The 26,260-nt window shown below is 40.6% G+C and overlaps 1 protein-coding gene across 1 annotated transcript; it reads left to right on the top strand.

Moving 5' to 3' along the window:
* The first annotated feature begins 6,010 nt into the window (after positions 1–6,010).
* BPNT2 (3'(2'), 5'-bisphosphate nucleotidase 2) lies at positions 6,011–26,007 on the top strand. Its single transcript, XM_020880491.2, has 5 exons — positions 6,011–6,666; positions 14,703–14,865; positions 15,946–16,041; positions 18,348–18,509; positions 20,145–26,007. Exons 1-5 carry the CDS (start codon positions 6,280–6,282, stop codon positions 20,414–20,416), a joined length of 1,080 nt encoding a protein of 359 aa, XP_020736150.2. The 5' UTR covers positions 6,011–6,279; the 3' UTR covers positions 20,417–26,007.
* Positions 26,008–26,260: the final 253 nt, after the last annotated feature.

The following is a 26,260-nucleotide window of genomic DNA, read 5'->3' as shown; positions in this document are numbered from 1 at the left end:
GTCTTTTCTAACTATGAAAGCTTTGAGGACAGCCTGGGTGAGTGAAACTCCAGGGTGATGACAGCTGAGCAAGAGACTTAGCTCTGCTAAAAAAGAAAAAGAAAAAAAAAGAAAAATAGGTGCTTCTGGAAGACTCTTTGTAATGGAATCCAGTATTATTTATAAGTTTGTGCTACAGAAAAATGCATTTTCTATTTGCTTCAGAACTAAGGTGAAGAAATCAAGTTGTGAAAATTTGCTTTATGACTTAATGGACAATATGGAGATGATGACTGTCAGAAGTGGGGAAAGGTCTGGGATTTCACTCTACTGGAAGCTAGTAAGCTAGCCTAGTAGTTTCACGGAAGCTGGCAGAAGACATGAGATTCCTGGCTCAGGGGCAAAGCAGTGGCAGCATTCAGAGTATCACCATTCCCGCTCATTTCTCAAGCCCCAGTTCCCACAGGGTGACACTTACGGCGTCAAGACTCCTGTACCCACAGTGGCTTGTATTACAGGAGATGAATTTTGAACTCAGGGACCCTGAATCTCTTAAAATTGGCAGTAAGCCTGCCTGCAGTTATTTTTACTATAATGTACAAGAAAAAAGGGCTTCCCTGGTGGCTCAGACAGTAAAGAATCTGCCTGCAATGCAGGAGACCTCGGTTCTATCCCTGGGTCAGGAAGATCCCTGGAGAAGGGAATGGCAACCCACTCCAGTATTCTTGCCTGGAGAATTCCATGGACAGAGGAGGTTGGCGGGCTACTGTCCATAGGGTCGTAAAGAGTCGGACACGACTGAGCGACTAACACTTTCACAGGAAACAAACTTGTCCTCTCTGGAGGGAGATTCCATCTCTGTCTTTCCAGGCTCTCTGCTGTACAATAATCCTTATAAAGATAACATCCTTGAAAAGGGAATCAATATGTCCAAGGAAAGACAAACAGAAAGCATAGAGACTTATAGGGAACTGTCTCCCAACAGTGACCAGGGAACAGAATCATGAAATCTATTTAGAGGGCTTAAAAGAGACTTCCCAGGTGGTATAGTGGATGGGAATCTGCCTGCCAAGGCAGAGGATGCGGGTTCAATCCCTGGCCCAGGAAGATTCCACATGCTGCAGGGCAACTAAGCCCATGTGCCACAACTACTGAAGCCTGGGCTCTAGAGCCTGTGCTCCACAACAAGAGGAGCCACCACAATGAGAAGCCCACCCACCACAACTAGAAAGTTGCCCCCACTTGCGAAAGCTAGCGAAAGCTCACACAGCAATGAAAACCCAGTGCAAAAAAACAAACAAACAAAATGGATGAATATTTCAGGTCATAGGGTAAGCACTGTTTACTGAAGCTCTCTTTGTTATATCTATAATTCGGAAAAAAAAATTTATGTTTTTCATTGACAAAAAGTTTAGGACACTTTGGCTAAGATATTAAATTATTGAGTTCTTTCATTCTGGGTGACATGACTTGGCTTGAATTATACAGTCTGTGCAACAGCAACATGTAGTATGTTGGGGCTCTTCTGTAAAAAGTTATAAACACAACTCGATAGACTATATATTCTAATCATGATTGATGAACACATTCAAATGTTATTTTTTGCAAACTAAAACATTTCAGATACGACACAGTATATTTTTTGACTAAATGGAGTTTCAAGAAAATAATTTTACCTTAGGTTTTGGGTGGATAATGGACAAAATGTGTGATATGAGTTCAGACTACTTACAGAATAAAATACAATGTGGGAAATTTTACATTATGAGCTGAATTGATACTTTGCCAAGCACTGGATTTAATAAAGAACATGCACACAAATGAACAAATATTTGACATCTCAACAGCTCCAAAGTTAATATTTATTTCAGCTTACTTTTATTCTTGTGAAACAAATGTTTTGAACAGATGAAATGAATGTTGGATCTTTAATGTATTGGTTAGATTCATATTTAAAGAAACACTTTACACAACAGACAAATTTTGTTAAAAATCCAGTTTCATAAATAGTTACTGAGTTCAACCATGTAGCAGATCTGAGTTAAGTCAACAGATACAATGGTATGTAATATGGGTACCTGGCTTTATGTTGATCATACGGATTATCGTAATTATAATTTCAAAGGGTAGAAATTATATCCAGTTTTCTATTGTACATACCTACAGGACTGCCTCTATTTTAAATAAGTCTTAACTATTATTATCGCTAAGATCAGGGCCACAGTAAGGGCTACAGTGCTAATATATTACTGTATATCAAGTGGAAAACTTATTGAGTGGAGTATCTCTAAATCCTGGTGAAAATAAATTTTAAGAATAGACATAAATCATGTACTAGACACAGGCCATATACAGTCTTAACATATGAAAAACGCTGTCCCAAGATTAGCATGATTTACCAAGGAGAACTTCAGTGGCAGAAGCAAACATCATGTAACTGGATGTATTAAAAAACAGAATTATTGTTTTTATCATATTAAGTCACTTAAGGGAGGCATATACCAATAATACTCTTCTTGGAAGTTTAATACTTAAACATGAAGAAATGCCATCAGTTCATTGTTTTGTTTTCCCAGTAAAGTAGAAAAAACTAATTTTACTTAGGATTCAATTACCCTGAACCTTTAGTTAATTTAACTGTCCCTCTAAAATTTACTTTTATACAAAAAAATAAAAGAGGAAAATACAAGGAAACTAACTGGAAGAGATTTATCACAAACATGTTATATTTCTCTAAGGTAAATTTTGGGGTCAGGAGTCATTCAGACAAACCAGAATATCTTCATAATCACTTAAGATCATAATAATGTTCTGTAAGTGGGTCTGACATTTCACACTTGATGAAGAACTGAAGGGGAGGTGGTTCTTGTAGGAAAGGAGCAAAATCACCCAGGTGTTCAGGAAAGGTCCGTGTCTGATGTCATCAGAGTGAGTTGGTTAATTGAGAAAACTCAAAGCAGGGAATTACAGAACAGATTAGACATCTTTGGCACTTTGTTGTTATTGTAGAGTCGCTAAGTCATGTCTGACTCTTTGCAACCCCATAGACTGTAGCCTGCCAGGCTCTTCTGTCCATGGGATTTCCCAGGCAAGAATACTGGAGCGGGCTGCCACTTCCTTCTCCAGGAAGTCTTCCCAGGGATCGAACCTGTGTCTCCTGCCCTGGCAGGCAGATTCTTTACCTCTTGAGCTACCGGGGAAGTCCCTTAGGCACTTAGAAGATATAAATATATAATCATTGGTCTTATAGTATAAGGCAGGACTTTTCTTTGCTATTAACTTGTTGCAGTGTCAACTCTATGGGTAAAGCACCATCCACAGAATGACCAACTTGGTTTCTTTAAAGTTGAGCAATCTGACTTCAGCATCTGTTTGAACTTACACAGTTCTTTTTCTTCACAGTTTTTGCTCCAACATTTAATTTGATGGCAATTTTTGTTTTGGGTGACTCATCTTAATCAGGACATTTAATGCTTTCAGCTTTATACTCACATTTGACTGTTTTACATGATATTTAACTTACATGTATTTATAATAATAACCACAGTGGCAAAATGTGGTTGAAATAAAACTCATGATGTATATAAAGTTCTACTAGAGGGAGTGAGAGGGAGCAGGTACCCCAAGAACACATACCTTTACTAAGTTTGGGCACATGGAGAGTAGAGAGCAGGGTCAAGCAAGCCAGTTACAGGGAAGGTGGTCAAAGAAGTTTCTGCTGTTTGTCAATTCTCATTGCTATCAATACTTATACAGAAGAAACATTAGGCAGTCCTCATCATTTTTAACCCCTATAGAAGATTATTTTTGAAAGATTAATTCACCTCAATTCAAAAACCTATCATTTTATATTTACTTTCATAGAATTTTCATATATGAAGATTATATGGTTCATAGAAGCTTCTAGCCGGCTTCCCTGGCGGCTCAGTGCTAAAGAACCTGCCTGCCAAAGAAGGAGACGGGGAGACATGGATTCGATCTCTGGGTTGGAAAGATCCCCTGGAGGAGGGCATGGCAACCCATTCCAGTATTCTCGCCTGGTTAATCCCATGGACACAGAGGCCTGGCTGGCTACGGTCCATGGGGTCGCAAAGAGTGGACAGGACTGAGTGACAAAACAACAAAGTTTCTAGCAACTTGTTACTGAAAATTCAAATTTCTTTTAATCAAATTCCTATGAAGGTTCCAAGACAACATCACTGTCCCACAGAGAACTAGTTAAACTGTTCTTCTTGTTATAAAGTTTCTCTTCATGATTACATGCTACCGTTGATCAATATCTATCAGCTGTTATCAATTGTCACCTGAATACTAGAACTCTTGGAACTATGATCTTTGAACATACTCTCATTCTGTGCATGTGCCTTAGTATTTTCTATCTCAATTCTTAGCACCTTTCCTGCAGTATAAATGCCTCAGAGCTTTTAGTAACTCTCTGTGTCTCACTGAGGCTTTGTAGAATGCCAGCGAGCATAGCCCAATACTGCTTTCCAATATCCTTGGAATATACTGCTGATTATTTTTACAAACCTCAACCAGACTTTTCCACAATGCTTTTAATATTTCAAAACTACAGCCAACTCCTATCTTTTGCTGATCTCATGGGGTGGTTCTGTTGAAGTTAATTAAGCCTTCACTTCAAGCCCAGTCTTTGTATTTATCCCTGGATTCGGTAACCATAATTACAGTGACCTTCACTTTAAGATTTCTTTGGAAAGCAGCTTGGCTTAACTGTGAAGTTGCTCTCCGAAACTGACCAGGACAGTGCCGGTTCCTTGAGATTTGGTGCTGTCAGCACTCAGGGGCTGTTACCACACTGATCTGTATTTGTACGTGATTTTGTGCTGTGATTATTTTCAAGCAAGGAAACCAATCTATGGTCTTCCTTTATTGTATCTGTATAACCACATGCAAATTCTATCAGTGCCCTAAACTCTAAGGAAATATGTAAAAGCCTGCCTGTCTCTGATGACTTGCTCAGCAACTGATGTTCATAATTCATTCTATATACCTGCAGTTTTTAAGGTCGTTAATATTCAAGCTCATTTAAACCCAATGACTTTTGGCCATAAACAGTAAAACTGGCTACATTTTAAGTTGATTTTAAATAAATATTCTAACATTTATAAAATACTGCTCACGTTAATGTTCACTGTTAGGATGGAAGATAAACATTAATGCTTATTATAATACTTATTTAAATTTAGTGAACACTTGTTATTATGGCTAAAATCCCTAGCATAGTAGAAGGCAGTCACTCCTTTTAAACGATTCTGTAAGTACATATGAAGGGCTTACATTGATTCAAAGATTACATATTGTAGACTGATCATCCTGGGACAATCTTTACACCAAGTGGAGTCTCACAGGCAATTTCTCTCCCCTTTCAGCCTTTGGAAGGTGTGGGTAAAGTGGACTTGGCAATGAGGAAAGCCGGGAATGTATTCTCACACACTGGAAGCCCAGAACCAAGGTAAGTTCTTCACCTGCATAGAGGATGGCTCATTCTGGCAGGTGAAGGTACAAGGGAAAATCTATACATACAGACAGACTTAAACGCATATGCGTTCGGACAGGGGTGCCAGCAGAAGAAAGTCAACGAAACCTCCTCTCATCCCCGCCCCATTCCCCGCTCTGCCAGGAAGGGCGCCGAGAGGCGATTTAAAGCTACAGGCTCTGTCCACACAAGCGTCGACGAAAAGGCATAGATTTAAAACGCCTCGTTGTGTCCTCCTTTCCTCAGTAATCAGAGTGACGGAAAGTTTAGACTGTCCCTAAGAGTCTATTTCGGCCATACAGTGTGTCGTTCAAAGAAAGATTTAATTTGAATTTCCACAAAGCACTCGGCATCCTTCAGTGCTCAGGAAGTAATTCCGCCACATCCCGTAATGATCTCAAAACCCGAACACCGCCGACCGACCAGAGCAACGCAGGCGGAGAGGACCAGCGCCTCCCAGTCACCCGGCCGGCCGCCCCGCCCCCGAGGGAGGAGCTTGACTCGCTCCGCCCCCCCGCGTAACCCGGATACACACCCACGCTCCCCTTTCACCTCGGGCCGTTGGCTAACGTGGAAGCGAGACCCGCCGGCCGGCTCTGCTGCGGGGAGTGGGCTGCCCCGGGGGAGTCGGGCGCTTGGAACGGTGGCGGGGGGCTTCTCAGCGCGGCTCGGTCTTTCCCGGGAGGGAGCGATGGGGCGCGCGGGCGCCGGGGAGCTGGCGCCGGTATAGACCGTGCGGTGCCCGGCTCGGGAGCGCGGGGAGGCCTGTGAGGGCCACCGCCCCGAGCGCCCGGCCTCCCGCCATGGCCCCCATGGGCATCCGCCTGTCCCCGCTGGGGGTGGCCGTGTTCTGCCTGCTGGGGCTCGGCGTGCTCTACCACCTCTACTCGGGCTTCCTGGCCGGCCGCTTCAGCCTTTTCGGCCTGGGCGGCGAGCCGGGCGGCGGGGCGGCGGGTCCCGCGGCCTCGGCCGACGGGGGCACGGTGGACCTGCGCGAGATGCTGGCCGTGTCGGTCCTGGCGGCCGTGCGCGGCGGCGAGGAGGTGCGGCGCGTACGCGAGAGCAACGTCCTCCACGAGAAGTCCAAGGGGAAGACGCGCGAGGGGGCGGACGACAAGATGACCAGCGGGGACGTGCTGTCCAACCGCAAGATGTTCTACCTGCTCAAGACCGCCTTCCCCAGCGTGCAGGTGGGCGCCGCGCGGGCCGGGCCGGGTGGGCGCGGGCCCGGGCGCCTGGACTTCTCCGACAGCCCCTGGCGGTCGGGCTCTGGCTCCAACTGGGCGGATCTGGGGATGTAGACGCACAAGTTGAGGTGCTCAAGGTGACACTGAAGAGTTGGTGAAAGAGCTGGGAGAGGTCGTGGGTCGTGGACTCGGCCCTTCTTCCTCCTTTGGTGTGCGCGTCCGCTGGGCACTGGGGATCTGGAGCTCTGGGGTCTGGTATCCCTGTTATTCGAAGGCTGAGAAAGTTAACTTCACTCCCTGCTACGGGCTCTTCTGTAAAATGAAAGGATAGGGCTAGAATCACCGAGGCCCTCTATCTTTCTTGCGTTTAGTTGCTAGAAGGGTCGATACACATTTCCTGGTGGACCTGCCAGGAGCCAGCTGAAGACCAGGAACTGTAGACGTCTGTCTTGCTGCATAGCTGTTAGTATGCAGGGCATTTGTGACTAGTGTGACCACGGTTTACCTTAGCTGTGGACTCATCAGGACCATCTTGATGGCATATATTTGAGGGGCCCTTCAAGGAAGTGTTTGGGAGTATGATTCCCAGCAATTTGACTTCACCCTTCTGGCCCATACTTACTCCAAAGAATGAGAATTGAAGAACGTTTCTGGGGGAAGAAATTGACATTTTCTTATGGAAATACAGACATTTCAGATTTGTTGTTAATACCTTTAAACTTTATCATTTCAGTGCAGCTGCTGCTGAATGCATAAACCTTTAAAAAATGTATTACAGTCCAGAGGAAGAGCTCACATAGTGTGGTGGTACTTCCTAAGTGTAGGTGTTAACTCACCTAACAATGGGTTTTGGCGATGGGGAAGAAAAATTGTTTGCAGTGGAATTTCATTAATTAGATAAACAGTGAAATGTAAACCGCTGCTTTTGGGGAAGGTATCTGACCTTTTACTGTTCTTGTAAGAGAGTATTGTCTTTGTAGAATTATCGTGTGTAACCCTCTCTCCAGTCTTTCCTGTTATTCCTTTTTCTTTCTTCGTCTTTTTTTTTTCTTTCCTTTTAAACTTTCTTTTCGCAGCGGGAAGGAACTTTGGCTTTCATATCATGAGCTGCTGGGTACCAGATGTAGTTGACATGATAGTTCTCCAGCAAAACAGAATGTTTCATGTTTTTCTTCTGTCCTTTGGCACTTTACCATCACAAGTGTTACTTACCTTGTGTTTGCATCTAGATATAAGATGTGCTTGTAAAATTTCTTTTTCATTTCTCTGAAGCACATGGTGTTCACTAAGAGTTTGTTGGAGAAACAGGAGTTTCAGAAAATTTGGTGTAAACAGTTACAACAACAGTAATAGTAATCATTTATTGATTACTGTTTTAGCTAGTATAGTCCTTGCTACGTAAGACTTGACTTGGTCCTCACAGCAACTTTAAGAAGTAAAATTTATTTTGCCCACCTTCCCGATGGGAGCCCTGAGACTCTTGACACTTCGCTTCACAGTTTATATGAAGTACCTTTAGAACTACCTTTAGGAGGCTGTTTAGAACCTAAAGTATGATCTCCTCGGGAAAATGTAAAATTGTAAAAGTTTGAAAGCAATAATAGTGAAATATAAAAGTAGAGTTGACTTTTTTAAAAAAAGATCAGTTCAAAAATATTTTTAAATATTGAAAATGTATAGCCATATGTACATGTGTGTTCAAACGCGAATTCCATCCCACCCCACCTCTACCAAAACTTTAATCCTGTGGGTAACTTCCACAGGATTCTGCATTTGTTTTCTCTCTTATTAACAAATGCTAAGGGAATTGCTGCCAAGAGTGACAAGCTGCATTTTGTTAAACACAAAAACTAAGCTTTTTACAGATGTTAAAGTCTGCCTTTATGTAAAATAGCTTTGTTTTCTTGTGACTGAATGTTTGCAGGTCCTTTTTTTGTGTTCTAGTTGGATGGTGATTGGAATAGAGGAAGTTATGTTCATTTAGACGAAGTCAGAGTAGGATGGTATCATGATGAGCTGTCTCCTTTTGTCGGTATGTTGTTAAGACTAGAGGCCAGATGTAGCTGTCTAGGTAGTGACTCAGTCCTAGATTCTTTCCTTTCTTCTTTCTCTTCCTTCAACACCCAGAAGTACAGTCTTAAATGTCGAGTTATTTTTGAAGCCTCACCTTCAAAAATTTCACTGAAATTTTTCAGTGAAGATCTTAAGTTGAGTACCACTTAGTTTAGGTCCTTAGGGAAAATTAGCATTGAGAAGCCACAGATCCTCTTTTTACCCTGATGCCCCATACAAATGGAGTCAGAGGCTTGAGCCCTCCTGTCTGCTGTTCACCCCTTAGTAACAAGATAATGCAGGTATCACTTACTCTGAACTGGGGACAGTTTTGCCCCAAGGGGACATGTAGCAATGTCTGGAGATTTGGGGTTCTCGCAACTGGAGGCAGCACGCTGTTGTCATCCAGTAGGTAGAAGGTAAAGTCTCGAGAACGCACAGGACATTCCTCCTTCATAAGGGATGATCTGGCCTGATTTTCAATTGGTGTTCAGGTTGAAAAGCCCCACTCCAAAGCAGTACACATTCTAAGAAAACTCAGAGTTTGACCTAGGACCTCTTGATTCCCTTTTGTCTTCAGCCTTTCTCCTTTGGGATCTTGGGAGAGTCCTCAGGGCAGCATTCCTCCTCTTCCTAAACTCATTGGCAATTCTGATTTCAGTGTAGAAATAAAAGTAACTGCAGCCATTTATGTGGCACTGTCTCTCATATCCTTCTGGATAATGATGAAAATGAAGGCTGAAGATAGGTTTTTGGAATGGATTTGTAGCCACTGAGCTGCTGCTTATAGTTTTGATTTAAAGTACAGGGACCTCTCTTTTTGAGGGGCTCCTGTCCTTGACTTGTCAAAACTTTTTGGCAGTGATTTATTTGATGATAAAACATGATACTCTTAGCTGGTAGGAGTCTTGGGTCTGTACTGTCCTTGACCTCAGAGATGAGAGCTAGACTCTTCTCTCTCAACAGGAGTAATTGCTAGAAAAGGAGTACACACTTGAGAAGTGTGAAAGGGAAAATGAGGGCCTGGGGACCAAGGATCACAAAAAACTGAAAACAGTCATTTAATTTCAAAACAGTGAGAGTAATAGCAGCCAGCTTTTTTTAAGTGCTTACTCTGGGTTAAGCACTACCCCAAGTATCTCATTGATTCACCCAAAGAACCTAATAGGAATATATATTTATCATCCACTTTTAGCAATAAGGTAACTGCAGCTCAAAAAGATGAAGTAACTAGCCTAGGTAAGTCACCTATCAAGTAAAATGAGGAGCTGGAATGGACTCAGGCAGTGTGGTGATAGACCACATACTCCTAATAATGGTTCTGTATGCAGGTCATAGGTAAATTCTGTGAGAATTCTGTTGATGGGAAGAAAGCAGAAGAAGATGAGAAGTAAGGAAATAGAGAAAAGAGACACTAAGTAAAGACAAGAAGTTGGGCTCTAAGGAACTTGGCTAGAGTGCTACATTCTAGCCAAGAGAAGGTTCTATGGATTTTTTGTTTCTTGTTTGTTTTTAAGGTGTAAGACACAGGAGCATGTTTAATTATTTGTTAGGGATATATTTGAGAGGTAGTAGTTGACAGTAAAAGGCTTCTGTCCAGTGGAAGGAGAAAAAAGACAGCTGGAGAACCCTGTGTATCCATTTAGAAAATAGTTGTTGAATGCCTACTGGAAGCACAGTGTATCTAAACACTTATTAGGATGTAAATCTCGATAAATCTATGGAGAAATATGGTAAATACTACCTTCTTAAAGCATTGACCCAACGTTTCTTTGACCCCAGAGTAACTGAACTGTCATATGAATGGCATTTACTGTATTTTAGGGTCTTGATTTCTTATTCTCCAATTCCCTGGTGAAGACTGAGACCCAGCCAGTAATGGGTGATGAGGTAGATTGAATAGAAAGTGTTACAGGGAAGAAATGAAACTACATTGGTGAAGGCTAGTGCTGTCAATCACGAAGTATTTATTTAGCATCTGCTGTGCCAGGCCCTGGTTTGGGCAGTGAGTACAGAGCTATAGTACAGAAGGAAGCTGACCTTAAATTTACAGAACTTATATTCTGGTGGGTCAAGGTAGATGACAAATGTACAAACATGGTGATTTCAGATACTAACAAGGTCTTTGAAGAAGAATAAATAAGATCACATGGGAAGAGTGCTGGCGTTGTGGGGTGGGATCCTGCTTTGGCCATGTTTGTCAGGGAAGGCCACTCTGAGGCACTTTCATGTGGGCCCAGAACTGAACGATAAAAAGCAGGCAGGCCACCATACAGAGGTTTGAGGAAAGGTGTATGAACAGGAGAGTACATTCTCTGAAAACAAGGGAGTCTGGGATGGAGTGAATAAGGTGCAGATAGAGAAAAGGTACTGGAGCCAGATCATCCTGGATGTACTTTGAGAGTCTGGATTTTATCTCTATGTAATGAGAAACCTTTAGAAGCGTTTTTTGTTTTGTTTTGCTTTGTTTTTTCTGACAAAGCAAGAGACTTTATTGGGAAGGGTGCCCAGGCAGAGAGCAAGAGGGTAAAGAAACTAAGGAGGACTGGCCTGCCGCATGGCTCACAGCCTTGGGTTTTATGGTGATAAGATTATTTTCTGGGTTGCCTCTGTCCAATCGTTGTGGCTCAGGGTCCTCCCTGGTGGCTCAGGCATTGCTCAGCCAAGATGGGTTCCAGCAAGAATCCATCCACTTTCTACTCTCATCACTACTGCCTGTGTCTCAGCCCTCCAGGGAACTGAAGAACAAGAAATCAAGACCCTAAGATCCTGGGAGGTTGGTAAGACATGTGGCATTTCCTTTTAACCTCTCCTAGCTTCTTCAGTTGGTGGTGGCTTGTTAGTTTCCCATCCCTCATGGGACCTTCTGTTGTAAAATAACTCATGCAAATGGTTACACTGGTGTCTGGCCAGAGTGGGCGCTTTCAGTCACTGTTTCCCCTGCAGTCCTCAGACTCAGGTCAGCAGCCCTTGGCAGCCCTTATGCAAAGGTCATTGTGAGTGTCATTGGAAGGTTTTTAGCAGGGAGCGACACCATCTGATTTAGGAAGATGGCAGGTTGCCTGGTTGAGAAGGAAAGCCTCTTAAAGGCAATAATTGGTCTGTTTTGTTCATTATTATATCCCATTGCCCAAAGCAGTTTACGATATGTAGTCATTAAATCATTATTGAATGAATGAATGCATCAGTGAATGCACAGTTGGAGGCAAGAGCAATCAAGGCTATTTTTGAAATCCAAGTGAGAGATAGAGGGTTCACAGTAGAATTTTCTTAACTATAGAAAGAAAGGTCGCTCAATTGTGTCTGACTCTTTGCGACCCCATGGACTGTAGACTACCAGGGTCCTTTGTTCGTGGGATTCTCCAGGCAAGAATACTGGAGTGGGTTGCCATTTCCTTCTCCAGGGGATCGAGCCCAGGTGTCCTGCATCGCGGGCAGATGCTTTACCATCTGAGCCACCTGGGAAGCGCAGTGACAGTTGTTTAGAATTGGGGGGTAGAGTTTCTAGGGCTTAGCTAGCTGGTGGAGCATGGAAAGGAATTGAGTTGGTCAGGCTGTTTATAATGGTGGCAGTGGTTTGTTAAATTTGTCGGTGTGGCATGGTAGTGGCAGGTAACAAATAGCTCTTGTGCAAAAGCAGGTCAAGTAATGGTGCTGTTATGTTCTTACTTGCTTACTCTGCTTGTTTCTCCCTGACTTGACTCTCAATGAAGATTTTGTCAAGCACATTTCTGAACCTTTTTAGCACATAGTCAGTTGAAAGAATATGAAGAAGCTGATGAACTGTAGGCAGAGATCTTAATCATAAGGCACAGTGGTTGCCACTCAGACTTGGCGCTACCATTTTTGTGAAACTATAGTGATCAAGATGCTGGGAAAGATTGAAGGAAGGAGGAGAAGGGGTCGGCAGAGGATGAAATGGTTGGATGGCATCACTGACTCAGTGGACATGAGTTTGAGCAAGTTCCAGGAGATGGTGAAGGACAGGGAAGCCTGGGGTGTTGCAGTCCATGGGGTCGAAAAGAGTTGGACACAACTGAGCAACTGAACAACAACAAAAGTAGTGATTGAGACCCAGGAACTGCTTCTCTTTTCCCAGAGTCACATCTGTTGTTTTAAGTTTATTCTGTGGTTTTTGCATCATCCAAGGTGGCCTAGTGTTGTCATTAAGATATGGGCTATGTAGCCAAAATGCTTTCTGGTAACATCTGCAAGGTGGCAGAAGAGGAATTCTCTGCTGTCACTCCCTCATAGAACATTGATTTTGGCAGTCTCCCATGGACAAGAGTTCCTTTATGGAAGTCCGGGAGTATAGCAGAGATGTTTCAACACACTGCTGGGGCAAAAAAATCCAAAAATGCATTGACGAGAGTAAGAGGAGTATTTTGACTTTTCTTGCGTTGCCCCTCTGTCACGGCAGTACAGCTCAGTGCCGGGAGAGACCCCTCAGACTGTGACTCCACCCACAAGAGTGTGTGCGTGCACACCTTGCACACTGTTCGAGAGGCCTCCTTGTTCCTCACCTCACCTGGCTTACTGAGGCGGCCTGTGTGTCTGAGGGTTGGGAGGAGCCCTGGGGGCACCCGAGTCAGGGCTCAGAAGTCGTCAGAGGGCTGCTAGTGACCTTCCTTCATAGGTGCCGTCAGGGAGCTTGCCATAGCCACTGACTCCTTACCTGCCACCCCCTCCACCCCTGAATCCCCGCAAGTGGCCCGTGAGCACTCCCAGCAATACAGGTCTCTGGTTTTTTTCCAAAAGGTAAAATTGACAAAGCTGTAGCTAGACCAAGGTAAGTGTCCATCTATGCATAAATTAACTTTTAAAAATGTGATACACATAAAATGGAGTGCTATTCAGGCTTTAAACAGAAGGACATCCTGCCATTTGGGACAACATAGATGGACTTGGAAGGCGTTATGCTAAGAGAAATACGCCAGACAAAGAAAAACACTGTATGGTGTCACCTATATGTGGAATCTTTTTTTTTTTTTTTTTTTTAAAAAGTCAAACTCATAGAAATAGTAGAATGGTGGTTACCATATTCCAGGGGATGGGGTAAAGGGTGAGATGTTGGTCAAGTGTATGCACTTTCATTTATAACTAAGATGAGTAAGTTCTGAGCAACTAATGTGCAGCAAGGTGACTGTGGTTTACATTATTGTATTATATACATGAAATTTGCTTTGAGAGTAGATCTTAAGTGTTTTCACCACAAAATAAAAGAAGGAAATATATGAAGTGGTAGATAGATTAATTAACTTAATTGTGGTACTTACTGCACAATGTGCATGTATATCATCCTGTCTTGTACACTTTAAATACATTCAGCTTTGTCAATTATACCTCAGTGACGCTGGGGAAAAAGCCAAAATATGTTAAGGAAAGTCACCCACCATGACGTTTACATGCATATATATTTTTTCTTTTTTCTACTTTCTCCCAAATGACTTGTTCCATTTCTAAGAAGAGATTAAAAAAAAAAAAAACACCTTTAAGGATTTTGATTGAAATTACTTTAAATCTACAGTTTGCAGATGTGAGAATTGACGTCTTTATCATTGTTTTGAAGGCCTGCTTTTAAATCCATTATCACTTTTCTCTAACTGTTGTATTCAGTTTTCCATAATGTTGTCAGTCCATTGTCACATTTTTAAATGTATCTCTTTCCTTAAATATCTTTAAGTTTTAAATAGCTTGTTTCTTTGGTGCTTAGTTTCTTTTTATATTTCTCTAGATTCTCTGTCCTGCTTACACAACAAGCTAAGTTAGAATATTCAGTTGGAAAGCACTGGAAGACAACATATCTGGAATTTCTTATATATTTTCATTGGCAAAGAATTTCCTTGAAATAAAAATACTAATTTATCTGCTTTCAATTTGGGAGATTTTGTCTAAATTGTTTTTCTCTATTGTGCTTTTTCCAAGTAGTGTTTTTTTTTTTCTTTAAAACCTTTTAAACTGTCAACCATTCTCAACCATTGATACAGATCAATACGGAGGAACATGTGGATGCAGCTGATCAGGAGGTGATCTTGTGGGATCGGAAGATTCCTGAGGACATCCTAAAGGAAATAGCCACTCCCCAGGAGGTGCCGGCAGAGAGCGTCACCGTCTGGATTGACCCACTGGATGCCACGCAGGAATACACGGGTGACTTTTCAGTTAAAATTGATCTCAGACTGGATATTGCCTTTATGTATTAGAGAACCAGAACAAGGGCAGGTGGTATATTCCTGGTGGTGAATATTTTTTCCAGATGGACACAACTTGTCCAGTTAGATTTAAGACAGAGAGCTGGATTAAAGCACTGTGGTCTGAAACTTCTGGAGTGGATCAGTTAGTTCTTGTCAGACTTTTTTGACCGCTGTATCGTGGCATCCTCCTCTCAGTGACAGTGGCTCACTGTGTCACTGATTCTTTAGTGAAGGGAAGTTTCTGGCAGTCACAGCAACAAAATGGTTCCTATTGGACACCTTTTTATTGAAGTGTTTATTTATATATTGATTTGTATATTGAGGTGTGCATTATTGAGTTATTTATTTAGATAAACCATACACTATTGACTTGTGATTTTGGGAATTTAGATTTTATTGCATACACATCTAGTCTTAGAATTAAAAATAGTAAATCCTAGGCACCCAGGGAAGGTAAGTGGCAAAATCAGAGTTACTTCCCCCACCTCCTGTTTCTGTCTTGTCTCATACAGCTCTAGCTCCTGTTTCATTTCTGTGGATTTTCTTCCAGGCCTTATATCTTACCCAGAGGTTATCTGATTTCTGCCTTTTCTTTATTCTCTTGGTATATAAAAGTTGATGGCTTATGTATTTGTCCTTCTAAATGGTACATTCTCTGAGTGTGGGGGCTTCTTCTTTTTCTCCTTTGTATTCTTGTGCTTAAGCTCGGAAATTGACCCAAAATAGACACTCAGTGGATAACTATTTGGAGAACAGGGAGAAGGCACTAAACATGTGTATCTAGTAGTAACAAATTCTAAAACAAAAGTTTCCAGAAATAGATAATAGAAACATGGACTATGGAGAGGTTCCTTTATAAACGGTTTTTCCTAGACTGAAATTGATTTGCTGATTGCAATGGTGACAATACTTAGTGAGTACATCCCTTGTACAGGGTCTTTTCTGAGTGTCTGAGACTCAATTTTCATATTCAGTCCTAACATTATTTTAATAATTGTTGTTATTGGATGGTTGTTTGTTTTTTTTTTTCTTGTAGAGGATCTTCGGAAGTATGTTACTACTATGGTGTGTGTGGCTGTAAATGGTAAACCTGTGCTAGGAGTAATACATAAGCCATTTTCTGAATATACAGGTAAGAAATATGCTAGGAAAAAACAAATAAATATGCTAGAGCTTCCAAGAATTAATGTTATTAAATCATTTTCCTGTATTATTTATGGTCCTGTGGAAATTTCAGCTGTGATTCAACAATTATTAGAGTCAACCCACCTCACCCTTCACTGGATACAGTGAGGATTTTAGTGTTGGTACTAGTAATGTATGACAAAGCATAGCTTTCTGAACTTGTTTAGAGGATGGAAACTGTTAAATGAAAACGAGTGATCCTTAGTGTGTAGGGAATGCCGTTGGGCGTGGACACCCAGCAGCTGTGGTCCTCTCTGTTTCCATCATGCTGTTGCTGGGGATACGGTCCTGGGCTCTTCCACGTGAGGTTGTGTGCATTCTGGGATCTGCTGTGAAGTGGCCTTAGCCCAAAGAGAATTAGAACTGCAATAAAGAAGATGTAGAGCAAGTTGATACCAGCAAGGCAGATAGGTCCTGGTTTCCATATCTGTTCATGTTAGGAGGGAGAATGGGGATAATAAAATGTCCATTTTTGAAAAACCTTTATTCCATAAAAATATATAATCTACCCCCCAGCCATATGCTTAGTAACATAAGGTGCTTTTACTAGTCAGCAAACATTGCAAAAGAATCAATACACCCTTAATTAGGTGTGAGTGACCTTCCTTTCCTGGATCGAAGGTTTGTTTGGTTTGTGCCCTCCTTGGGGAGTGATGTTCAGATCCAGGCTGCATATTGCTGTTGCCCAGTACAAACTGCCAAGTATTGTGTATTTACCAGAATGTAGCTATACTTGACTATAGTGGGAGCTAGGTATTATTATTGCTGGCAGCAGTTAGAACAGAGCTGATCAAAATCTTACCAGATTTAATTAAAATTAATTCACTGAGGGACATTCTTAGAAGCAAGAGATGCTTGAATAGTACACATTTTACTGAAGTGATGTATAAATGTGGACACAGTCCATCCACTCAGTGGAAATCTGCAGCTAATAGAAAGAAGTTGTAGTGTCTGAAGTGTGTGGAACAAAGTACCAGCCACTTGTTATTTCCTACCGGACTTTCTGTTGGCATGTCTTATAGATGGAGTGTTGAACACATTCTGTTAGCTGTTGTTTTAGCTTATCACTATTACCGTATCATCATCATTCACATATATTTATTTAAATACCTAACTGTGTTTTAAGGTGTTTGAAATAATTTTGTCCATATAAATGTTATGTTATGATTGAATGCCTTGAGTTTATGTGATCTGAAATATGTATTGTTAGTATTAAATCAGTAATTCTTATCTAAATTATTCTGGTACTATCTACTGAGATGTATTCTCTTTATTCTCTTACACAATACTGACCTCTAGAGATACAGCATTGCAAATTCACTTCTTGATACAATTGTGTGTTTTTTGATCATTTCCAAAAAGAATTTAGAGGATTTTTTTGTTTCTCTTTTCTTATTTCACTTTTATTACAAATAATTTCAAAAATTGATAATGACTTTTCATGTACTTTCAATTAACAGTTGATATTTTTATATATTTGCTTTTATTTATTCATTCATTTGTTTCTCTATGTATTTTAGAGATAATAACAAAGATCATGACCTTTTACCCCATATATTTCAGTATTCATCTCTAAAAACATATTTCTAAACAAGAACAGTACTGTTAATAATAAAATTAACAATTTTATCCAACAGTCACATTTCCCCCAGTTGTTCAAGAAGTGGATTTTATAACCTGTTAACTGAGACCACAGTCCAGTTAAGTGACAAGCATTTCTTTTGGTTGTTAGGTCACTATGTTAAGTTCTTTTAGACTAGAACCTAGATCAGCCTCCAGTCCCCTTTCTCCTCATGATATTGACTTGTTGAGATCAGGTCACTTATCACAGAAGATCCTGTCCTTTGGGTTCTTCTGATTATTATTTTCTTGTGATTATTATCTGCAGGATGTTTACTAGAGAAATCTCTTGGGGTCAGATTTGTGGGAGGGAGGGCAGGAGGTGGGGAAGTTGAGTTGCAGTGTGGTCCAGTGAAGACTGCACAGCGGCCCTGCAGGGAGCCCTAGAGCCGGGATATTCCTCAGCAAGGACCTACTAGTCTCTCTTCTGGTTGGGCATGGTTGTCTAGCCCCTTGTAGTTTTGTCTTAATATGTGCCTGTTGTAAAAAATAAACATATGATCCTTGTACTCGAAAAACCAAAGCTCCCTGTTTGGAGATAAAAGATTTCTTGGGAAGTTTTTTCCAGTCACTCCTGGTATGTTGGTTTTAAAAAGCTTGGTGCCTTTACTAGCTATTACATTTGCTTTCCAGCCTGGGCGATGGTAGACGGTGGGTCAAATGTGAAAGCCCGCACTTCTTACAATGAGAAGACCCCAAGGATTGTCGTGTCTCGCTCGCATTCAGGAATGGTCAAACAGGTGGCTCTTCAGACTTTTGGAAACCAGACTACGATCATCCCAGCGGGTGGAGCTGGTACGTTCCTGCTCTGGGTGGGCCCCGCCCCCCCGTCCTGTGCCCCGCGTGGCCACGCCCACGTCAGGAGGCTCACTGGCATCCGGTCCTTGGGAAGAAGTGAGAGTGGACACTGGGGCTTCTAGGACAGGACTGATGTCCTGCTTGGTTATCTCCAGAGCGGGATTTCAGACACACCTGCCTCTTGGGTACAGACAGCCTCACAAAGGAAGCAGTCTCACAGAAGCGGTTTCTGGTCCTGGAATGTATGCAAGTCTCTTCCCGACTTTGGTGGTGGTTGTACGTGATCTGACTTTGAAGTGATTGTCCTGTTAGTGCAGCTGTAACCGTCGCAAGGAGAGAAAGACGGATCCAGCCGTCACAACCCTGTACTTAGCAGGGGCTGGCAGGAACCATCCTTAAATGTCATTAGAACGGCTAATGGCTACTGTTACTAGATTGATTGATTGATTTTTTTCAATTTTTATTTTTATTTTATTTTTCTTGAGAACCTCTTGAATTTTAATAAGACCGCATTCAGGGGCTAAAGAGAGGGAGATGACTAATATTTCTGGAGGGTCAGAGTCTTTGTAAAGCAATTCAACACTGAATCATTTTCCCTTTTCCATACAATATTGATTCCCATCTCTATAATCCTTGCTTACATAGTCTCCATAACACTGAATATTCCTTTACTTCCTCTTCACCTTGGTTTTTTTTTTTTCTTTTGTCCATTTATTTTTATTAGTTGGAGGCTAATTATTTTACAACATTGTAGTGGTTTTTGCCATACATTGACATGAATCAGCCATGGATTAAAAATACAAAAAATACCTATAGCTTGAGGGCTGTGTGAAAACAGGCCATGCCTGGATTTAACCCACTCTGTTTTGAATGTTGTTTGCTAATGACAGAAGTGTTTTAATTCAAATAAATTGCGAAGTATGGTAGGAAACATTTGTGTTTAAAAACCTTTTTCAGCACAGTAATAGAAAAGTAATGCTTTTAACTTTTAAGCCTAACAGTTTTAGTTTACTGCTGACCTATACATGTCTTTCGTAACATGGTTTCATTGTTTTTTTATAGTCTGTCAGGTTGGTTAGGAAAGGTGATATCTAAAATTTCCAACAGGAATAGGATAAAATAGGTTTTTGACCCAGTTTCTTCTGGGTTTGTTTTGTTATTTTATTTTTAAAATTCTGCCTCATTACACAAAAGACTTAAGATGGTAACATTATCTTGTGCTTTCTCCTTTCCAGTCCATTCTTCGTAAACACTCAAGGGAGACCTGGGGGTGTTTAGCTTCAGTGTATAGTCCATAGGAAACAATTTATATTGAAGATATCACCTCTCAGAAGAGAACCACAAAGTAGATTTAAATTTAAAAAATTATAAGCATATGTTTATTTATACTTGAGAATAGCTTAATAAACTACTTTGCATACTTTGCAGTATTGTTTTGCTCTTTTGGGTTTAACATCTGTACTGTGACTTTAAAAAAACTACTTTTAAAAATAAGTTTAGACTTAACAGTTGCAGAGATAGTGTAGAGAGCTCCTGCATACCCTTTGCTGGTGTCAACAACATCCTCAAGACAGTACGTTCCTTTCTTCCTCTCTTCCAGATAGTAACCTGAATCCTGTGTTTATCTTGCAGGTTATAAAGTTTTAGCACTCTTGGATGTGCCTGATAAGAGTCAAGAAAAAGCTGATCTATATATCCATGTGACATACATCAAAAAGTGGGATATCTGTGCTGGCAACGCCATCTTGAAAGCCCTCGGGGGGCACATGACCACCCTGAGTGGTGAAGAAATTAGCTACACTGGTTCCGACGGTATTGAAGGGGGGCTTCTGGCCAGCATCAGGATGAACCACCAGGCTCTGGTCAGAAAGCTCCCAGATCTGGAGAAGACAGGACATAAGTAAGCCAAGCTGACGACAGGTCACAGCCCACCTGGAGCTGAACGGTTGGCCTGACGTGCTGAGGCTTCAAAGCAGCGGTGGAGACTATGCATGGTTTAGGCCATCCCGAACTTTTTAAAGTATTTATGAAGCATCTGAGACTTCTTTTCCCTGTAATAGGATGCAGGATCAGGGAGAATGGGTTGCTTCGTGTCTCAAGTATTGTCTTTATTTTTGAGACTATTTTCGTACGGTTGTCATACACAAGGCGCGTATATATATATATTTGTGAATTAAAATCTATAGCTGAGTCTACATTGTTATGAGTCACCGTTTTCACACAATATCATGAATCTTCAGTTTGTTAATACTTTCATATAGAATTGGGCTGAAGAAAGGATTGTTTTGTGTAGGTGTTTAATACTACTATATAGTTATATCTCATTGAAAATAAAATAATTGGGGGTTTTTTACCCCTAATTCAGATAGAAAGCACAAGAAGCTGCAAATTCATTAATATGCAACAAATTCTCTGTTACCGAATATTTCTTATGGATTAAAATAGAAAAAGCTTAAATTGTTTTTTTTCTTTGAAATTTTAATAACAGGTTCACCAGCTAGTAGAGAATATGGATATATGATGGTTGCATTGTAATTTCTCTGTGTGTGTGTATTCTGTTTGTTTTGGTTTGTTTTTATAAAGAGACGTGTATTTGTACCTATGGGTTCAACATTTATGTCATCTTGCTAATCAGTTTCACTTGTCCTGTGGATGGTGCATGGTTCTGTCCTTTCCCTCCTGACCCACATTTAATCTTTAACTTGTAAGGTTTGGGTTAAGGTTTCAGGGTTTAACATTAGAATTTTGTTACTTTTTCTCATTAGGGGTAAAATATGCTATAAGGCATTATAAAAATATAATGTTATTCTGTTATTAACTGAGAGTTATTTGAAGTTACGTGAATTGAACTAGCCTTCATTATTTTTAAAAGCCTTGTTTTAGTACTTTTTAAAAAATTTGCCATGTCTGTAGAGATTCCCTCATTATCAAGAGTGAGTTAAGGTGGCTTTTGCCATTAATAAATGGATCAATCTTACCAAGCTCTCGAAGTAGTAACCTGAGATACTTTGTATTTTCCCTTCGGGTTAAAAAAATGATTGAACTTGCCTTTTTATGAGTTTTTTTCCTATTCAGGTGTGCACTATCTGGTTGGAAAAGGTGGCATATTTGCAGTGTCACTGTAATTCGAACTTTGTTTTGTGAGCTGTCTCTCATTGGGATGTCTGGTTTCTGTCAGCGTGATAGTCAGGAACTTCACTTCAACAGTACCGTCATTTCACATGACCTTGCCATGGTTTTGTTCCATAACACACTGATAAGGAGAGGGATTTCTTGGGGTTTCATGGTTTCCTTTTTTCTTCTCATCTCTCTCTCTCTCTTTAACCCTAGATCAGTTTTTAACCCTTGGTCAACTTTCCATTTGTTTTCTTGTCTTGGAGATAAAGTTGACCAAAGGAAGGGCAGGCATCCTCACCGGTTGGAATGTGCTTACAACTTTAGGCTTGCAGATCACACCGTCTGAGGTCCTTACTCCTCGTTGGGGAATCGGCCCTAGTGTGATACACACATTGCCTTTACCCGGTCTCTAGCCACCAGTCCTGCAGGGTAGTGGGCCTCAACAGCTAGGGTTTTATTCATCAGAATTCATCCCAAGTTTTAGTAGTTGAAGTACCTGGTGTTTAACCAGGACTTTTAGGAATTCTGAGCCAACTGTCAGTGGCTTCATCTTTTTACTTTGCATTGAGATGAGGAGAGATGGCAGAGGCATGTGCCGTTTCCAGAGTCCTGTGATGTAAGTGTTGTGTTCTAATTGTGATGTGTCAAACTTCGGGGAAAGAGACTAGGATATTAGGAAATGGGACTAGTTCATATTAGCAGGCATGGTGTTTTGGCTTTAGTTTTTAATTTTATTAAACCACACATAGATAATGACTGTGGAGAGCTTGTGTCATGTGCAAAAATTAGGATACTGGCTGACAAATGCATTATTTTTGTGATTTGTTGAGTATAGCATAGTACTAATGGTTTTAAGTGCTTTTATAAGAAGTTCATTTGAAAACATTTCATTTCTAAAAGTCAGTATACATTACAGAACTAATATAAGTTCAAAGAACAGTATTTATTTATGTAGGATATTGTGCCAGGACACACCTGTAAGAAACACCTTCTTGTGTGAGACAGATAACATCTCCCATAAATACAAGTATTTCTAAAATGTTTACTCTTAGTGACTGTCGCCTACCCAACACCTGATCTCCCTTTCAGTCATCTTTGCCCGTAGAGGACGGTTTTCCATTAAAATTGAGTTTTCTACATCAGTTAGTAAAAGTAGCACCAATAAATAACCTTAGGATCCATCAGCTGTCCCACCTTCCTCTGCCCCTCTTTCTCTCCACCTTGTTCCATGTCTCCCTAACTTGTTAATATATATGTTATCTTATTTCTACTTCTCTTTGTTAACTAATATACCCTTCCTCAACACTTAACCCTGGAATTCTCTCACAGACCTGTGTCTCTGTGATTGGCTGCTGAAATCTTAGGGCAGAACTGAGACTAGAATTCCAGTGAGGGAGATTAATACTGATGAAGCCCAAGTTGACTATTACTTTTCAAAGACTCCTCAAAAAGTAAAGGAAAATAACCTTTAAAACCACAGAGTAACTGTCAAGAATAACCCAAGGCTTCTGTCTTAAGCCTTTCTGACCCATCCTTCGAAGAATGAAAGTGCAGAAAATACAAGCACGTTGCTTGCTGGAGAAAGCTTGCTATCTCTATTAGTTTTCATAATTGATCCCTACTTCAGTTGGAATTATAAGGACCTACAAGACATGTCCTATTTATCTTTGTTATTCAGTTGTCCCCTTTCCCCAGTTTTAGTGTTTTTCTTTGATTCTAAATATTGAGTTGCTTATGGCCATGTGATGAAGTAATAAGCTTCATGTGGTTTGTGTGCTTTAAGTAGCAGTTGTGCAGATTCTTCCTGTTTGCTGGGTGCTTCCTTTGAATATTGTGCAAATTGAGTAGGGGTGGTGGCTGAGGAAAGAGTGGGAGGAGGAAAGGCGGGGAAGCAGACGCCAGGCAAGCGCGCGCCCTGTCTCAGGCTGTTTAATTCAGAAATTGGATTTGACTCAGGCTTTGCAGGTGATGACTGTCTCCCACTGCCCAACGTAAGTAAAGAAAGCTGGCATGCCACCCCCTCCCTATTCCTCAGAAAAGAACATACCCAACTTGCCGCTCCTTGATAACAGCTTGAAAATGGCTTTCTGGAGACAATCTTAAGCAGGTTTAAAACAGGAACTGTTTAGAATCTAGCCACAACCACTCACTCACCTTGGCTGTGTGTCGATTGGTTGTGAGTAGAAGCAACGATTTTTCATTTTGGTTTAATTTAAGACTTATTTGTTTTTAGCGTATGCCTAAAAACGTATGCCTTGTAACTTGTGTAAAATAAATTGATGGTTTCATTTTTATTCTAAAAAAAAGTTGTGCCTTAACAATAGGGCATTGTATGTTAATAAGGGAAAACAAAAAAATTTTTTTAGTAGATGGGGAAAACAGTAACTTTTGCCATTAAAATTTAAGTTCTTTTCATGTTTTTAATATTAGAGTTGGGGAAAATCATTAAAGTTAAATAAAATTAATATAAAATTATTTTTGCATAATCTAGCATTTACAACTGAAGTACTTTTTTATAAGAACTGGCATCTTGATGTATATAAGTCTGAAATGATACATAATCCTTTGGTTTTTAATTTGAATTAATAAGACCATGATTTTGATTTTTAATTTTACTTTTAAACCATTTTAGTGTGCTATTATATTTCTTCTAGAACTCCGAGTCACTTTGGTTTTAAAAGCTAGCTGTTTATTTATCATACCATATCAGAAATTTCTTAATGTTAAAAAATACTGTATGTTTGTGATGTAACCAACCAGAACAGTTCCTAGATCGGGGAGGGTTTGGATTAACATTTACTAAGAAGGCAAGAAGAATTGAACTTTATACTTCAAAAGGAGGTTTTTGGTTTTATGAGGTGCTGGTCATAAAACTTGTTTTCTTGTTTGTTTATTTTTAATTTTATCAAAGCCAGGCAGGTGTTTGCATTCTAATTTACCATTGATAAAGGCTTACAGGGAAGCCATTTTTTAAAATTATTTTTTAAAATGAGTAATGAATTATGTGGGAAAATGAGATTTATAAATACTAGTTTTCCTTTGAGATAATATAAATCAAACTTTCATAAGTTAAGGGTGATACGTAATATCATAACGTGTATACTGTGTTTGTAAGGGTTCCCTAAAGTATTACATTCAGGTAATTTGTGTAAATTGCAAAAGCAGAAACTGTGATGTTCGGTTAGTAGTATGTTGTGTTAGAATTCTTTGGGGGATGTATGTTACATACATAGTTGACTGTTACTCAGTTGCTCCTCTTGTATTGAGTAGGAGATACAGCATCTCAAGTCATTTTTAGATCAGTTAGCCTTCAGAGACTTCACCTCTCTTCCCCAATTATCTCTTCCAAGCCGTCTTCATCATCTGTGTTCAGTTACGGTGGAATTGTTTATTGACGTTAATTTGTGTGTAAAATATGGACTTCAGTGTCCTTTGTGCTCTTGCATCCACCGTTGGCAGTAGCCAAAGCTAGCTTCATAGGCTTTAACAGGAGAGACAGCATTCTGCCATAATGAACTGTGGTGCTGCCAGAGGGATTTTTTTCCCCCCTTTCAATGGTTTTACTTAAGTTACTCGATAAGCAGTTGAGTTTACATTAAAACAAAGAAACGGTATATCTTGTCTATGTCCTGCCTCTTCCAAATTGGATTTTTTTTAAAATAATTTTTCACTTCCTTATCAATCTCTTATAGGGGGCTAATGATGAGAGGGGTTAAAATAAAACTGCCCATCTTTGAATACCCCTTTCCCTGTCACACGTGGAAGGCTGTGGAGGAGCGAGACCATTCCTGTTGCCAAGACGTGCTTCAACACCAGAGTTCTCTTTACTCGGCATGCCACCCCTGCCTCAAGCATATCACCTAATTTAAGAGGGTCCCGGCTTCAGCCTCTACTGAGAAGTAGAGGTAAGCCCTCCTCCTTCCAGTTTTTTTGAGCAGTTTTCTGGCACCTCCCTTGTTGCCCTCATTTTTACATGGGTTGTTGTAAACTTTTTAAGAACAGGGATTACATCTTGGTGATTTTTGTATTTCCACCTCGACCCCGGCAGCTAGCCCAGTATCTGGAAAAAATTAGGTGCTTCATGTATGTCAAACTAAGTGGAATAAAGGATTTCTACTAGCATCAGTGTTTCTCATGCCTCAGTTGTGTAAGCTGCTTGTTTGTTGGTTTCCTCTGCAGATATTTGTGTTTATCACCCATACACCCTAAGTTATTTTTTAAAGTTTTGTTTTCTTGCCTTCCAATACTACCCCATGGCCAGTTAGCTCTAGAAAAATGTAGCTGCCTCTGAATGAAGTGATTATCCCAAACTCTTTCCCTGGATATACTTTGCCAAACTGAAATTTGAATTTTCTGAATAAATTGGTCATGTCTGAAAGATGGTGTGCTGCTTGTACTTTTTTTTTTTCATCTTTTAAAAAAATTTTACTGTGGTAAAATATATATAACGGATTTACCATTTCAACCATTTTAAAGTGTACAATGAGTAGTGTTTACAGTTACAATCCCTAGTGGCTCAGATGGTAAAGAATCTGCCTGCAATTCAGGAGATGCAGTTTCAATCCCTGGGCCAGGAAGATCCCCTGGAGAAAGGAATGGCAACCCACTCCAGTATTCTTGCCTGGAGAATT

Source organism: Odocoileus virginianus, chromosome 15, assembly GCF_023699985.2.
Source record: "Odocoileus virginianus isolate 20LAN1187 ecotype Illinois chromosome 15, Ovbor_1.2, whole genome shotgun sequence".
Lineage (NCBI taxonomy): Eukaryota > Metazoa > Chordata > Mammalia > Artiodactyla > Cervidae > Odocoileus > Odocoileus virginianus.
The sequence above is the reverse complement of the archived record's forward strand: the minus strand, read 5'-3'. Positions and strand labels throughout refer to the sequence as shown.

Coding starts and splice junctions, on each gene's coding strand:
- BPNT2 (XM_020880491.2), top strand. CDS start 6,280: ATGGCCCCCATGGGCATCCGCCTGTCCCCGCTGGGGGTGGCCGTGTTC. Junction 14,866..15,945: donor TGCCACGCAGGAATACACGG/GTGACTTTTCAG, acceptor TTTTTCTTGTAG/AGGATCTTCGGAAGTATGTT. Junction 18,510..20,144: donor CATCCCAGCGGGTGGAGCTG/GTACGTTCCTGC, acceptor TTTATCTTGCAG/GTTATAAAGTTTTAGCACTC.